We start from the raw sequence: 17,168 nt of genomic DNA, 5'->3' as shown, positions 1-17,168 counted from the left end.
TGGATATTTTTTAGAGACGTTGCAAGTTGTTTGTCCATCTGTTAATACCCTCAATGGCTCATTGCGAGGTTTGACTACCACAAAATCCCGTTTTCTCAATTATTTGGACATGTTTGTCATTGCAACTGTGCGTAACCAGCGGTCGATCTAAGTGGAACTGATTAAATTCTTGGGCAGCTTCCCTTTGATTTCTGCCTTCAGCAAGCATGGTATCTTTGATTCATTCCTCGACTAGAAACATCACTTAAGCTGCGGAAATATTACAAAGAAGAAAAAACAAAATAAACATATCCGGTTATGTATTTCCGTTTATAAGATACCCAGTATTTCTCTAATAGCTACACAATGGAAATTAAAAAAAAAAAAAACTACAATGTTTGTTTTTGGGTATGCATTTAATAGGAGAGGGTTGGTTACAGGAATCAAAATATGAGGATGTACTTGTCCAAATTGAATTTACAAATTCACTGTAAACTAGTATTTTCAGGCATTGTAAAGCGAACATTCTCATGTATTTTTGCTATACAACGCAACGAATTTGAAGATTTTTATCATGTATTCGACATAGGAAACAAATAATCTACAGTGTAAGGTTTCTCAGTCAGAATAATAATAATAATAATAATAATAATAATAATAATAATAATAATAATAATAATAATAATAATAATAATAAAAACCTTTTACTTACACTTTTGGATTATTTGTTCATTTAGTCATCATACCACATGTTCATTTAGTCATATTAAGGGAAAGTGTTGTTTCTTATCCTGCCAGAACACATCTTTAAAATTCCATCGAATTTTTAAATATTTTTTATAATTTACCGTCTACTGAGTATGATTATTTCGAAATATTTTACGGAGAAACGGGGAGAGGAGATCGGTCGAGTTGGGTGCAAATTATTCAAGAAAATGGCCTTTGTTTTTGTTTTGCTTTAAAATATTTTTATTTTCCTCCGTATTTTTGTTTTAATTTCTTAATTTAATGTTTTGTTATATTTTGTTCGTTTATGTTTTGTTAATTTTTATGTTTTGTTAAGTTTTGTTAAGTTATTATTTTTATTTTTTATTTCCTTTTTCCCCCACAGATTGTTTGGAACAGTTTGAAGCAATGTGAAACTTCTACCAAAGAAGGATGTGAACCATTTCACGTGTGTATTGTGTTGGTCATGTGGTTCGTGGTATCCTGTCGGCCACAGTTTGAGAAACACCAGACCACCATGAACTCACAGATGGGTTTGGCAGGGATGAGGAGTTCGTATTTCCCATCAGAACGAAATCAGCTAAAACATTCGGCTTCGTTCTCGTGCCTTTCTGCTGGCCCGAGACTGACCTCTACCCGCTCGGGTCAAGTAGCACCGCGGTTCCTACCGTCCGAATCCGACTATGGGTTCATGGAGTATTCGACGCTTCGGCGAGCAGTTCCTGTCCCACCGGGACCACCTAGTGCTGCTATGAGGTTAAGTGTTAAGTATAGAGACATAAGTGAAGTTCGAAGACTAGATCCGCCGGAAGAGGAACCTTCTCAAAATATCGATTTGAGAAGAGTTCTTATGAGAACACTTCCTACGTCACAGAGTTTCCTATTGTCCTCAGCGGCTGAGGACAAACCCCGTAAAAGAGATTGTCCTTCGTTTAAAGGCGTTATTAAGAAAAGTGCTTGTTTATTGACTCCTTCGTCGTGGTGGCCACGAAGTAATAAAGATTCGTCGTCTACCATGAGTACCTCTTCTCACCATCACTACCAGCAACAACAGTTACAAGCTGCTGTGGACCGAGCCGAAAATTCAAAGAACATTGCCCAAAAGTTTGACTTAACTCTTCGTCGCTCAACGCCACGTAGTCGGCGGCGGAAACCTTCACGACGCGGATCTACTGAAAGTGGTGATTCTCGTGAGGACACTCCTTTAGAGTCAGAATCTGATACGTTAGGATCTAGTGCTTGCAGGATCACTCAAAGGCGATGGAGGAGTTTAGGAGCGTTGTTAAGAGGTACTGAAGAACGCCAAAGACAACCGGTTCGACGTCAACCCTCAGCGTGGAATCGAAGAGACTCGGAAAATTCCCTTCCTCAACTTTCTCGTACCCACCGAGCACAGTCATTCTACCTTCTGGAGGACTTCCTCCGTAAGTCACCTCAACCTCAAAAATCCCAGTCACAGTTGTACCTTACTGAGTATCGGGAACCTCGTGTGATATTTCAGCAACCTCCACCTACGGCCACCACGACTAGTTCTTCGGACTCTACACCTTCAATAGAGAAACTAGTTCGCACCCGACCTGATCTTTCTCCGCCTCCGTTAGAGTTTTCACCCCCAGATATCTCTCCTGATGAAGATCGACTGTCTCCTCCTCCTGTTCCACCACCCCCTTTGCCGTTGTTCTACCATGACTGGCCTCGAGCTGTAGACTGTGGTTGTAGGGAGTGCCGTTTGGCAAGAACAAGCAGGGACAGACTGTTGGCAGCCGTATCTGAGGATAGGCTTCATCGACTGATAACGGTAAGGAATGAATCATTACCTAATTCATCTGTTTTTCTGAAATGGTTGATTGGGAAAAGTATGATTAACCTTGAAGTATGAAAAATATGACTCGCAATAGGTAGACTTGAACTTTAAGTAAATCAAAAGATGGCATTGTAATAATATGTGATCTGGAATAATGTCATACTTCTGGAACAGTTCAATGCCATTTTTTTTCCTCAATAAAGGTTAATTTCAGATAGTAGATTTACCTTTTCAGTAGCAGTACCAAAAGTGGGAAATATCGTATTTAATATGATCAAGTGCATACACACACACACATTATTACTCTTCAGACATTTGGGTCTCGGTAGCATAGAATACCATTCAATGATCCATTAAAACTTCTAGTTTCCTAATAATTCCTATTGAAAAACAAAAACCGTTTGTCTTTATGAACAAGAAAGAATTGATTGGGATCGTTAAATGATAGTTTCGGGGAAATGTTATAATGTACGAAGCAGAAACATGAACATTACAAAAGAATGATAAAATAGGATAAGTGTCTAAGATAGTGTCTAAGGTTAAGTGTATAAAGTAGAATATAGAAGTTTATTTGAATAGGACTAAAGAAAAACATGTGAGAAGTTATTAGCAAATATTAGGAATGGGAGAACGTTTACTGGAAAGTTAAAGTGAGAAAAATGAACTGCTTAGAACTTTGAAAAAATTAAGAATGTGACAATGAATATGATGGGAGATAGAAGAAGGAGATAAGTGTATTTGAAATTGTTGGATGATTTGAAAGAGATCAATTCTTAACGCCAAAACGAAGATATTAGCCGACGACACTGGTGAATAGGAGTAGTTTACGGTATATGAGCTGCTGGCAATGGTAGAACATTTACCATTATAATAAAATATCACGTTTTATAAGTTTGTATAGCCGTTTGAGCACATCATTCAGTGTTCTTTTCTCTCGTTTTCCAGGGAGCGGTATTGGATACATCTAGTATAACCTAAGTCATAAATACTTTTCATTATCTCAGATCTGTGAAGTTTTTGGGAATCTTCAGACACGTAACGCCCAATGGTCCGAAAATTTGAAGTGTAACCCCTATACTGTTATGCAACCAGAATTACAAGAATACATGGTTGCGTATAAGCACTTTGGTTTGTCGTTTCATAATCTAGCTCCAAAGATTACCTAGATCAAATCCTAAAGAAATTTATATGGAACCACCGGGAAGATATATTCTTTCAAAAAAGAAAAAGTAATCAAAATCAGGCCCTGTATTGAAGTTATGTGTGAATATACCAAGAAAATGGGTTGAATTGAGAACCTCCTCGGTTAAAAATGGCGCTATAGTCCATGTAAACGACATACATTTATGGAGCTGTACCGATATAAGTTTCAAGGGCATATTCAACTTATAATTTACTATGATAATATATTTTTGTGTGAACTTTTCGACTATTAGTATAATGAATTACAAGTTGAATATGCCCGTGAAGCTTCCATCGGCACAGCTTCATATCCAATCATTTACATGAACTATTGTGTCTTTTAAAAAATAATAAGTAAAAACGTCATACAACTGAGATTATAATTAAAAGTGTTTAGCCCATGTTAAGTCGAAGCTTTTATTTAATACTAGCTGTATCCACTGCTCCAACCTCTTTGTGTAAGCTACACTGAATTGATAAACAGCGAAGAACTTGTCGTTTCCTGTGTACAATGTTTTAATTATTGTATACTCCTTGTTTTATTGCTTTGATGAGAATTTACACAAACAAAACGCAACTAAGTTGTCAGGTGGAACACAAGCGCTTTTGAATTGAAAACCCTCCGGACACCGACCTCCATGACCCTACTGCAGTGCTTCAAGCGAGTGGCTCCGGAAGCACGTTGCTATAGGCTTTATTTCGTTGAATGTCAGTTCAAGAACATACGTTAACAACACATGTGTATGGACAGAGTACCCGAGGGGTATTTTAGTGTTTATTTCTTAAAACACTTCTTTTAAATAAATTTTATCATTATAAATTCGACAGTAACTGAAATAATAAATATGAGGATTACATATGTATAGATATACAAACATATGTGTACAGTTAGAACACGGAAAAGGTGGTACACAGCAATCTAAAATCTGGTTATAAAACAATATTTCTTTTTCTCTCTCTACAAATTATAATCATTCCATATTCTAACTCTATTACCTTCTCTAATAGTATCTAAGTAAAAGCAGCGTCTTTTATTAATTTCAAAATAGGGTTACTAGGTCTTAGAGTCAGAGAAAGAATACTTTGTGTGTGTGTGTGTGTGTGTGTACAGATAATCCTTGCTTCTTGCTCCCAACAAAAGTATGAAATACAGCCTAACTTTATTACCATTAACTTTTGTTAAGATAGTTGAAATTAATTTTTACAATTAAGAAGAAGTTTGGGCAAGTTTTTAGAATTGGGTGTAAATTCTTAAACATGACAAATAACTATTATATTTTTTAAATGTATTATTAACTGCATGGTTATTAACTGCATCAAAAGTATGTTATTGCAGTAATGCACTACTTAAATTCCTACGACACTACGGTTTCATTATATTGTATTTGCACAACTGCTTCAGTTTTTTAGCCATGTGGAACAACCATTTCGAGACATTAGAATCAGTCAACAGTAAAACAACTGAGCATAATGTACTCTGTAGGACTGAAAAAATAAACAGAAATCAAAATGTCCGTATTACTCATACTGAATCGAAATATTGGACCATGCGAAAATACTGATTAATACCGATCAACACCCGAATGATTTCTTCACGTTTTTCTTTCTTGCTAAATGCAAAATGCATCTTTTTCTTTCTTTTTTTTTACTTTACGAACAAAACAAAGAATAATATCTTACTTATATATACATTTTATCAATATTGTATTTTTATTTTTCCCTTTTAAATAAAGTTGTATATCGTCGCAAAATTGTCCTAGTTTGATAATACAATCACAAGAATAACAGATGCTAGAGCAAATGTACCAAACCTGAAGAATGCGAGAACTATTCACAAGTACTCTGCAAATAACTAGTATTGCTTTAAAAGACATTTAAATATTTGAATACATATGATCATTAGATAGTTTAACAACTTAAGAATGAGGAAGTTTGAGACGATCAGAATTGAAAGAGGTCAGAACTGCCATTTGCCTCATCTCAACCAATCATACACAGTTCAATATTCGAACTACGCTAAACATTTTCACAATCTTGTTTAGAGTTTGTATTTTGGTTGGTATTAAGTGTAGTATAATTGCTGGAAAAAAGCTGTTTGATCTAAATACTGTGAGAAAAGATTAAGAAAGTGTTCTAAAGACATGAAAGGTTGTTGAAAACCGCCGTACTAAAGTAACTTCCGTTACCAAAATACGTTCTGGATACTTTGGTTGTATTTGCAACAATTTTACAACTCTAACATTTCGGATACGTGTTTTCCCGGCTCTAAATGTTGTGTTTTATCTGAGTGACGTAAATGTTTCCTGTACTAACTCAAACATAATTAAAAACATATGTAACATCGTTAATTAATAAACAACAATAACAGTGATATAAACACACCACAAACGCACTCTTATAATTAAATAAAGTCATCCGTGTTTTATTTTATTTGAACTGGCGGTTTCAAATGCGAATTGTTATCTTTATGATCAGAGATCGACATATAGATGATATATTTGTAGTTTGGCCTCAGGGGAGTAACGCACTAATTGAATTTTTAAATTAACCCAGGATGAATCCAATATTAACTCAACAATGAAGATTGAAAATGAAGGTAAAATACAACTTCTGGACATATTAATTATAAAGAAACATTAGGAACAATTAAGTCAAAGTGTATATAGAAAGCCAACTCATACAAACGTTTGCTTAAGAGCTAATTCCTATCATCACCGAACCCAGAAAAAATACAATACTAGGTGCATTGTTATAGGGAGTGAAAATGTTATCCGTTAAAGTTCACTTGCAACAAGAGATGTATCGTTTACGACTATAATACATTTTCTACAAAATCCTTACAATAAAAGTAAGATATAAAATAATAATAATAATAATAATAATAATAATAATAATAATAATAATAATAATGTAACATGGAATGAAATTTGGAAATGACTTTGGAAGAAGAAAAGCAGAAATGCTCTTTATCCATGCTCTTTAATTGTATTATAGTGAAGTTTTTAAAAAAAAATAAAAAATAAATAGAATAAGAAAGAATGTAACATTCTATGTAAAGGCAATAAGTTCCCTTGAAACATCTATTCAAATAAAAATAAAAGAAAATGAATCGGATAAACATTAAAAGATGAAAATGAAATAGGATAGGTTATATAAATTTACTCTTATTTAGGAGAGTTAATAGAAGAGTATAGGTGTATTTCAAGAGTTGGACAGAAAAGTAGAGAGTAGCGTACAAAGTTCGTTGCCCAACATTGGCATATGAGTACATCCAGTAAAGGACAACTAAGAGGTGTGCCATTATAGATCTGAAATCTGATGTACTTTATGTAGTCATATGCAGAATTAGTTTACCATCCAGTAATGTGGGTTGCATACAAAATAGGCGATAAAGAAGTGGCCGTTTGTGTGTGAATCAAAAGTGATTATTCCAAATTTTTGTATCATATTAATTTATTCCTTTCCCATGATGTGGAAACGGAAGAAGAGAAACATAAAATGACCGATGTAAACATAAGAAAGAAAATGCAAGAAAATGAAGGAATCAAGAGAAGAAAATTCATAATACATTACATTTTCTTGTTTCTTTTTCTTTCTTTCTTTTCTTTTTCTTTTTTTTTTTTGTTTGTTTTTAAAAGAAAAGTGCTACGATATAGCCTCTGATTCAAACCTTTGCGTTGCATTAGATAAATGATGTGAGGAAAAGAGAAATTACAACCCACCTCTCTTATCATATATCCGGAGACTATTTTGTATCCTTTTTGAGAATGAAATTACGATCTGTATCGATGTATGCAAATTAACTTTACTTTAGCAAAAGTACAATTTTGTTGCTAATAGTTGGTTTGGGTTAAATTGCATGAAGAACATTGATGGCCTAATGAAATCAGTTGTAATCGGTCAAGACCAATATCAACTTTCGTTTCAAAGGAACATAGATTTTAATCAAAATTCTAATGAAAGGTAATTGGTGATCTCCTTTGGTGTCCTGCCCAATTTGAGATTCTCGAGGAAAGACTAAATTTGGTTAAGACCCAAGATTCCAAAGCAATAAATGACTCAAAAATAGAAATGATAATAGTGAACAATGTTAATGTTTTGTAATAAGTTTTAGAGTTCGATTTTTGTGAATAACTCAAAGTCAAATAAAATATCGAAAACTTAGAAACTGAAATAAGTAGTATATTTACCATCACATGCCATTCAATGAACTGGTAACTGCCTCTAGGAGTGACAATTTCTGATGCGAACAATTGGTCAACAAAGTGTAAAAGTTCTCTGAGGCCTTCACATCCTGGAAAATTTTCCTAATTCACACCAGGCAAATGCTGGGATGGTACCTAGTCCTAGGTCGCTTCTTTCCTTTTCCATTCTTTCCTTCTTTCGCAATTCCCTGGGTATAGTGCTGCCAAAATGTCTTGATCCTTGGCAAAAATTCGAACTAAAGCTCACACCCACGCGTTGAGCCAATAAAGGTTCACCTGTTGCTAAGCGAGAGAGCCTTAGCGAAAGGAATTTCTTCAGCCGATAGCAGCGCTTGGAAAAGAAAACTAGGTGTCAAGTCAATGTGGTATATCTATAGTATGATCGCTGAAGGACGTCACTCCTAATACATGATGGGCTAACATAGCCATAAATTCAAAAGCTCAGAAATCTAATTCCTAATGCTAATCTAGACAGTGACTACGTCAGCTTTAATTTCTTTCGGGAGGAGAGGGAGGCAAGTGGAGAGGTACAGACATTTCTTTTAGAGAGTAATTATTTCTTATATCAAAAATAATAGTTTTACATTACTTGATCTATACTACAATATAACATGTCTGGAGGACAGAGGGGAAACGGATGATGCCACTGTAGGAGGTGAGGTGGAACCTACCCCTTATTATCTCTTTAACGTCAACACTGCTTCTAGGACTTATATTAGAAGCCAGAAATCTAAGTGTTCCCTTTATTAAGTCATAATTGTAAACAGCAAATTTTGGCATTATAATAAATGTATCGAGACAACTTTTCTTCTTTATATAATGACATTTTACACATACTATCTGGCTTACTTTCTAATTGTTTTTCATTGTCTTTAATTATTTACTAAATTAAAGGAACGTGGGGTTAGTGTAGCTTACATCCGTAACTGTCCATTTTATGGAAACCATAATATTTACAAGAGTAATATTTACAAGAGTTCTAATAGTACAATATAAGACTATAGATGTTTTGACACTATTTTGGTCCGAAACAGGAGGTTAACGTAAAACCAATGCGAGTGTAGGGATAAGACCGAATTTCAGTTATCATTTTTACCAAAAGTAGTTCCTGAAACTAGCCAATTATAATGTATGTTTTGTTTTAATACAAAAGCTGCGGGAAACGTCCATCGAACCATATTTAGTACTACTGTAATTAGATTCTCTTTGCCTTTTTTCACATTCACTTACAGCTAAACAAGTATCAACAAAATTCAACATTCTGAAAAGCAATGAAGTTCTTTTGTATATACACAATGTATACGTAAATGCCCTCTTACGTACTGCTCTTCCCTTTTCCCTCTCTTTATAAAGTTTTCTTTCTTCGCTGCTCTTATGTTTTAATTTATTTTTGGTTTTTCGCACGATATTTTTTTTGGTGCCAGTTTTTCCCCCCTATATCTTCTTCATTCCAGTGTATTCATTTATTTAATTTGATTCCTTTTCCCATAGGCATGTGGGAATAAACGTTTTACTTTCGTTCCGAAAAAACATAACAGACTTTGCTAAGTTTTTAAACTATTTTTTATTATCACTGAAATTGTTGCAGGCAATGTAAATATGAAGAGTCTTTTATTTTTACGATCAAATTTAAGTTTGCTTTATACATTTCTATATGTGTGTGTACACAATAAATTAGGGTAGTTTTTTCTTTACATGCCAATTTTTGAAACCAATACTTTATACTCTGTAATTAAGTAGTAATTTTTCTTAATGATTGTGGATGAAACTGGGAAAAGAAATGATGATAGACAAACCATATGACGCACGTGACAAATTATACCGGAAGTGTTTACTAACAACAAATACAATACAATACAACTTTTTAATTACGTGAGAATCGATGGTTTAATTATATTGTTTTAAAATGTCTTAATAGACTGACGTGGAAGTGTTAATAACAATACTAGTGATTCAAAAAGAGCGAATTATTTGTTTAATTTTGTCTTTCTTCCTATGTAGTCTTGCAAAGAATCAAAGGCCTGTGAATCAGCAGCGACGATTTCTGTATAATTTGCGGGCGGTTTGGTGGGGTGGGATGAGGTGGAAGGGGCATTCAAATATATGTGCTTCGTTGTCAGATACCCGATCAAAGGTATTCAAATCCTGGAAACTGGGAGAGAGAGAACAAACATTGTTCGGTACACGCCTCCTCGCCTTACTCAGAATCGGCACCGCGTGCTGTGAACTAATCACTTCAGACACTTCGTTCCTTTATTGATCCAAGCAATAATTGAGGTTGCGAATTAAAACTATTCATTGAATTTTATAGATTAATTCTACTTCCTTTTCCTTATGAAACATTTTGAGCAATATCTCGTAGTATCTAACGTCACTGTTCTCGTAGAGACATGTTCGTCAATAGTGAGGAGGTTCTTAAAATGCAATACTTGCCAGAGACGACCATAGGGCTTTTCGTAGACGGGGGCAAAATTTGTATTATTTTTTTAAAATAAAAATTTATAGCATTTTGTCATATAAGGCTCAGCTCCAGTCAGTGTCGATGTAAGCTTTAATTTCTTTGGGACAAATGTAAGAACATACTTTTTTTTGTATACTGAAAAGGATAGTTTTATGTTGTTTGACCTACATTACAAAACGACATGACTTAGGGAATATTTGGGGCCCGGAGTAACCACCGGAGGTACTTGTCTACTCCTTCCAACTTTGGCATCGTGAATAATGCCTTCGGTTTTAGGAGAAGGGGGAGGACATGCAAAGGAAATTTTCAGAAGCTGGTTTGTATGCTACACACAGGTATTCACGACATTATTTTGTAGTGCGCTGATCAGCTGTATTACATACCAGGCATATTTACAACATAACTTGGCAACGTAAAGAAATAAGACGAATGGAGTAAATTTAGTAAATATTGTATGCACTCTAAAATTGTATTGATTCACTTGAATTCCAGGGAGGGACCACGGCCCTTCTTGAGCTCCCTTGCAAATATCAATGGTGCTTGCTATTTTAGATTGTAGCATTACCTCTGTTGAATTTTGCACCATCTAGATTTTCAATCCATTGATTCATATTGGAAGGTATTACTATTTTGTTTTGAAATGAACGGGAATTTTAGTCTTGATTTCACTGGTATCTTAGTAAAAACTTTTCTTTTTTTCTTTTCTCTTTTCTTTTACTTCTCAGAAAATTAAAGGACACCGAGGAATTGCATTTCCTTGTTTGTCTGATTTGGGTGATTTTTGGCTATGCTGTAGCTGAGGATCCCCTAGTCAATTGTTTATATGGGATCAACTCCCTATGACTAACCTCGTGACCTCCAGAGGTCACCATAGGTCATATAACGGGTGTTGGTAGAACTGATTCAAACTTGGCATAAAAAAAATAGTGTGTGTTATACTAGGCTACCGTAAATGAGGATAGTCCACGTAACGTTGTGACTTTCGGTGATATCGGTTGGTCATAGGGAGTTGGCCCCATATAAACAATTGACCGTGGGGTCCTCAGCTACAACATATCCAAAAATCACCCAAATAGAACAGACGAGGAAATGCAATGTTTTTTGTACGGTGTGCCTTTTGGTGACCTCTGGAAGTCACAGGGTTGGTCATAGGGAGTTGGTCTCATATAAACAATTGACCAGAGGGTTCTCAGCTACAACATATCCAAAAATCATCCAAATTGGTCAGACGAGGAAATACATTCCTCGGTGTCCTTTAATTTTCTGAGAAGTAAAAGAAAAGAAAAAAGAAAAAAAGAAAAGTTTTCAATAAGATACCAGTGAAATCAAGATATTAAAATTCCCATTCATTTCAAAACAAAATAGTAATACCTTCCAATATGAATCAACGGATTGAAAATCTAACAGAAACAATGTTCCAGGGTGGCACACTTAATATTCCGGGGGGGGGGCACTGCTGGTACTATTCTATTTATTATTATATGAAAGAGGTATTATTTTGGTCTCCTCCGGGGGACACTCTCAGAGCTCTGGAGATGCAGTGCCCCTCCAGAAACAGGTCTGGAAGAAACACTGCGAGGAAATACGGTGCTTTCTGTACGGTGTCCTTTAGTGATGTATGTATATTTTTTAAAAAATCAAATCAATTTAAATATCTAATATTAAATTTATAAATAACACTTTTTCTTTTACCAAAACAGGGAGCATTTAAATATACTTGTAGAAAAAGTTAAGTCAAATAAAACATTAAAATTTATGTTCATTTAAAAGAAAAATGAATACATTTCAAGGTAAATCAACATAATATTTTGCAAAACTTAAATTTGGAGAACATACTGAATTACGAAATTCTTGCTGGAGAAACTAAGTCCATTATTGGACGAAGTCTGTTATCGAACAAGGTGTTCTTTATGTAACTCTCGTAATGTTCTGTGTGTAAAATGCGTATTATTAGATGCGTTAGTAGTTTCGAGGCCTCAAAGACGTGAAATGTTGTGTGGATTTAGTGTAATGCGATTTTTCTTAGTTTTACACGCTTTTTTTCATTATTTATTCACCTAATTCTTCCATAGCTTATCGTATTAGATAATCTTTAATATATTATAAAAATGAAAAACATTCTAAAAACTCATCTAGAAACAAGATAAACCTACGTCTACAAAAGAAAGAAAGAAAAAGAATCTTTTAGAAGACTTGGAAACATATTTTAACAAAATTACGGACGATAAAGACCTTATCAACTATTACGACGTCGTATTTGTTCTAACACAATTAATTACAATAACATAAACAATTACCAACATATATATATAACTTAATTCTAATTAACATTGGATTTTTTTACTTTTCTAATTTTATTTTATTTTATTTTATTTTTTATTTTATTTTATTTTTATTTATTTATTTTTTTGCAAATGGTTGCTAGATTCTAGTATAGTCTTATGCAATTTAAAGCATTGTGCAACTAATTGATCAAACTTTACTAATAAAAAAAATATTATTATATAATAAGTGAACAGTGTGTTTACTAAGAGCATGTGCCATATGCATTACGATAATATATCATAACTTGATACGTTTAAAACACTTACGTAGTCGAAATGGATGTGTTAATATTTGGAATATCACCGTTATTTGTATGGATCAAGATTGACTTTACTTAAATAGTATATATAGGTTTTGTAGGATAGAAATTTATTTCTAGATGTGTAGTATCACTTAGAATAAAAGTGGCCAACTGTATAAAAATATTAGATTAAATTTCATCATTTCTGTATGCAGTCTCGCGCTAACAATACTATGGAATGATCAGAGCACTGAATCTGAAATTTAATATTTTTAGAAAACAGTTTTAGATGTTTTCTATAGTGATGACAGGTCTTATACTCGTAAAACGGCTATGTCGGTCTGTTGACAGGTATAAGAGCGAAAACAGCTACAGATAGTTACAATTTTTTTTTTTAAATATTGATTCAGTTACCCAAGAATAGATTCCATCTCGTCTCTTAACCCTATGTTCAAACCAAAAGCGATTTTCAGTTCCAACATTGACCACATTAGCTCAAAAACGATAATAGATAGCGATAAGAGATTTTTTGAAATGTCTGTGTGATATGTAACCTGTTACCAGTCTGAGATTGCAGTGAAGGCGTTGGTGAAGATTTTGTTGGAATTGGTCTAATAGTTTTAAAGGTTGATAAGTTCCAATACATGGGCGACACAGGGCAATAGGATCATAAAATTTCTCAGAAATTACATGTACAACTGTTTCTGACACTTGCTTCTCTCTAACCATAACAATATTAAACACTGTGGCTAATGACGTTATTCCAAGTCAATTGAGGAAAGCTATTGAGGACAGTTACTTTTTTTTAGCAATGCGTTACAAATTTATTGTTTCTTCTGGGGTAAGATCTTTATGTTGTTTTTTTATTGTTGTTCCTTATTTCAGTTTGTAATTTCTGATACTGTGCTTCATTTACTTTGAATTAAGTGTTACGTTTATTCTCTTTTCTCTTATTTACGCCCAAAATATATAATTTGCCCAAAATATATACTCTGTTTGGAGTAATAAGAATCACAACAGGGACGGATCTAGGACGGACTTCTGGGGGGGGGGGGTCTAATACTGTTACTTATAAGAGCTTCCAAACTCTGGGATTGAGTTTATTTATATATAAAATAAAAAAGCTTCCTCTTCTGAGGGGGACAATAGCCCCGATCGCCCCCTGGATCCGCCCCTGAAACACAATGACACCGATAAAACGATTCTTTACTGTACGTTTTCAAATGAATATAATTTTAAGAATTAAAATGAAAATTTGTTTCAATAATCTTACCTTTATCTAATATATTACAGTGAATGATAATCCCTTCAAATCGCGGAAAATCGGGATCAATATAGTTGTCAAACTTTTTCTTTTCGGTGTCACTACGTTTTGGTAAATCTGAAATTTGATTCTATCTTACGCGTATACAAGACAAAAATGATTCCTAATACGGAATGCAATATCTGACATTACACTTTAAAAAAAGTTTCCGTTTGATATAAGATTTTCTTTCGGTGGTGTCTTCTCTATACACGCACATACAGTACCCCATCCGTTAGAGTTCTGTGTTCTTATAGAGATGTTAGAGCATTTATTTAAAACGAAAAATTAACTAATGACACAACTAAAGAGTGGTTATTCACACGTTTGCTGTAAAGGAAGCGACTGACAAGCCTCAGTTGGGTTATGAGAAAAATTACGTATGTTGGAATGAAAGAAGGAAAAAAAAAATACAATGAACTTCCGTTTGGAATGGTTGCACTCACGATGAGCTTTGAAGACAAAAAGTTTTCTCACCTTCCCCATAAATCCCGGAAATAATTTTGTCCTCTCGGTAGATCATAAGCGACCGTTCATTACGATCCCTCTTTTGTGCTTTGTGCATTATCTTTTCCCTTTGTCTGTTGTTTCGCTTCGTTTTCATCATTCTCCGCGCCACATTTATATTGTTTCGTTTGTTACCTCGCGTACCGTTAATGGAGAAGTTCCTTATAAGTATATTACTCGTATATAGGAAAAATACATTTTTATGGCTGGCAGATGTATTCATAGATCAATATTGCGTTTAATTTTCTTTATATCTCTTTTCTAATTCGGGGAAGAATATTGATTTATTTCTTTTATTATTGTGGCTTAATTTACACATATTTGTTTCGTATAATATTTGTTTAATAACAATCTGTCAGTTTTGTACAATGAATGGGAATGTTACTTTCGTTTTACACTCTTTCTAGTTGCTTCTTTCGTTTAGTAACGTCCGGACACCGATAACGTAGTCCTATAATTCAGCTCTTGTAGGCGAGATAGTATGATGGGCAACGGTCTATACTACGAGAATTGATCTTACATGATGGTTTATGCACCATCAACTGCACCGGATTCAATCCTTGGTTTTGGTTTCGACCGGATTCAATCCTCAGTCGTAGTTTCGACCGGATTCAATCCTCAGTCGTGGTTTCGACCGGATTTAGTTCTCGGTATTGGTTTCGACTGGATTCAATTCTCGGTCGTGATTGCGACCGGATTCAATCCTCGGTCGTGGTTTCTGAGCCTGCATTAATAGTAAATTCCGTTCTTCCCAACCACATTTGAAAATTTTCTTTCTTTCTTTCCATCGGCTTCTGATATGTTTCATTTTAGTGACCCTTATATATACACAAATTATGTCGTCAACCTGGAAGAAGCCATATTAATATCTGAAGCTTCATCTGTATTATTTTGGGAGTCTATTAAAGTTATGTCAAAATAAGTCTAATGATTCCACAGATGAGTGTATGTAAATAAATAAAACACAAATCTTTAGTTTAACGTCCCGCGTTTATGTTCTTTAGGTTAAAGGAGATAGGTGATTAATGAAGGCCAATTATTATGAGGGAATTGGTAGAATGAGAATGTAGAACGAAACGAGAGAACCCTAGAAAACTCAAACCTACGAACACGAAGTTATTGACTACAAACTCACATTATCTGAGATGGAACCAGGGACAACCCATACAAGAAGCGAGCACTCTACCAACACTGAGCCAATATACCACGAAAATAAATAAAGAATTCGATATTATTATTTATTTCATAATGTTGTACTTTTTTGGGGGAGGGATCTTTATGCACATAACCTTACTATATGGCTTAAAATAACCCACACTTCTCACTTATTGGAAAAATGAAATGCAACATTTGTTACTCTCATTGTCTCCATAGCGAGCAAATAATTCATCCTTTGTCGTCTTACGTCTTTGCTGTATCATATCAGTTCATATTAATATTAATAGAAAGATTCAAAATTAAAAATACCACTCGTGCGACTAAAATCGAAATAATAATATTCGTACTATTTATTATATTCCAACATTATCATCTGTAAAAATCTCACACACTCATGACCAATTCGATATGACAGTTCCAAGTAATATGTATTCACTATTTGACGGTAAACCAAAGATTTCTGAGCAACATAAAGATGAAAATGATCTATTGTCACTTTCAATTGTCAATCCATCGATTCAGTGTATACAGTAACTAGTACATTAGGTAGGCCTTCTTCCTATAGCTTGTAACGAAAAAAAAAAAAAAAAAATACCGACTGACGTCCCTCACGAACCGTTACTGCGTTAGTTAATTACTCAAAATATTATTCATAGATGCAATGGTGTACACAAGGGGGATTTCGGGGTTTTAACCCCTCTGTAAGCAAAGTATTATGCAAAAGCAAACATTTACCGTTTCATATTAAGATATGTATAAAGACACCTGAAATTATATGAACTTGGGTGCTCTAACATTCCACCTCGACCCGTTGACGAACAACTGCGTACGCCACTGGATAGCCTAGATAATTAATATTATAAGACGACTTATTTAGGAATCTATGAAGACAAAAGAGATGATTAAATCTTACCTCTTCAAGCGTTCAATGCTAAGTAGCAAGTAGTTGCGGAGAAACTCGCTAGATGGCTATAGTATCCAACATCAAGCTCAGCTGAATTTTCGTTTCCATCAACAAAATTTATGTAACCTATATTTTGCAACACCACATTGCTTGCTATGATAAACTTATTTAGTTACTTTATACCTAGATATATTATATCAATGTCCTGCTCAAAGTGAGAATCCCAGTCCATTCACCCTAACGTAATGCCATAGGTGAACCATTAAGAAAGCAAACAAGAGATAGGTTGGTCAGGTGGTTTTCCATGAAGTTAGTAGTAAATTATCAATTAAGAAGCTAAAGTAAAAGGGTATATCAAGAATAGACAAAACAT

General features: G+C 34.2%; 1 protein-coding gene across 3 annotated transcripts in view; it reads left to right on the top strand.

The window, feature by feature from the left end:
• Positions 1-17,168, top strand: part of LOC145693259 (uncharacterized) — a 282,473-nt gene that overhangs the window by 148,436 nt on the left and 116,869 nt on the right. For all 3 annotated transcript variants that reach the window (XM_081769097.1, XM_081769096.1, XM_081769095.1), the window contains exon 2: positions 1,091-2,503. In XM_081769097.1, coding sequence (XP_081625223.1) covers positions 1,172-2,503 — 1,332 coding nt within the window. In that variant the 5' untranslated portion in view covers positions 1,091-1,171. The remainder of the gene's footprint in view (positions 1-1,090; positions 2,504-17,168) is intronic.

The sequence above is a fragment of the Thermobia domestica genome, chromosome 8 (assembly GCF_964235325.1).
Source record: "Thermobia domestica chromosome 8, izTheDome1.hap1.1, whole genome shotgun sequence".
Taxonomy (NCBI): Eukaryota; Metazoa; Arthropoda; class Insecta; order Zygentoma; family Lepismatidae; genus Thermobia; species Thermobia domestica.
This window is presented reverse-complemented; position numbering and strand designations above follow the sequence as displayed.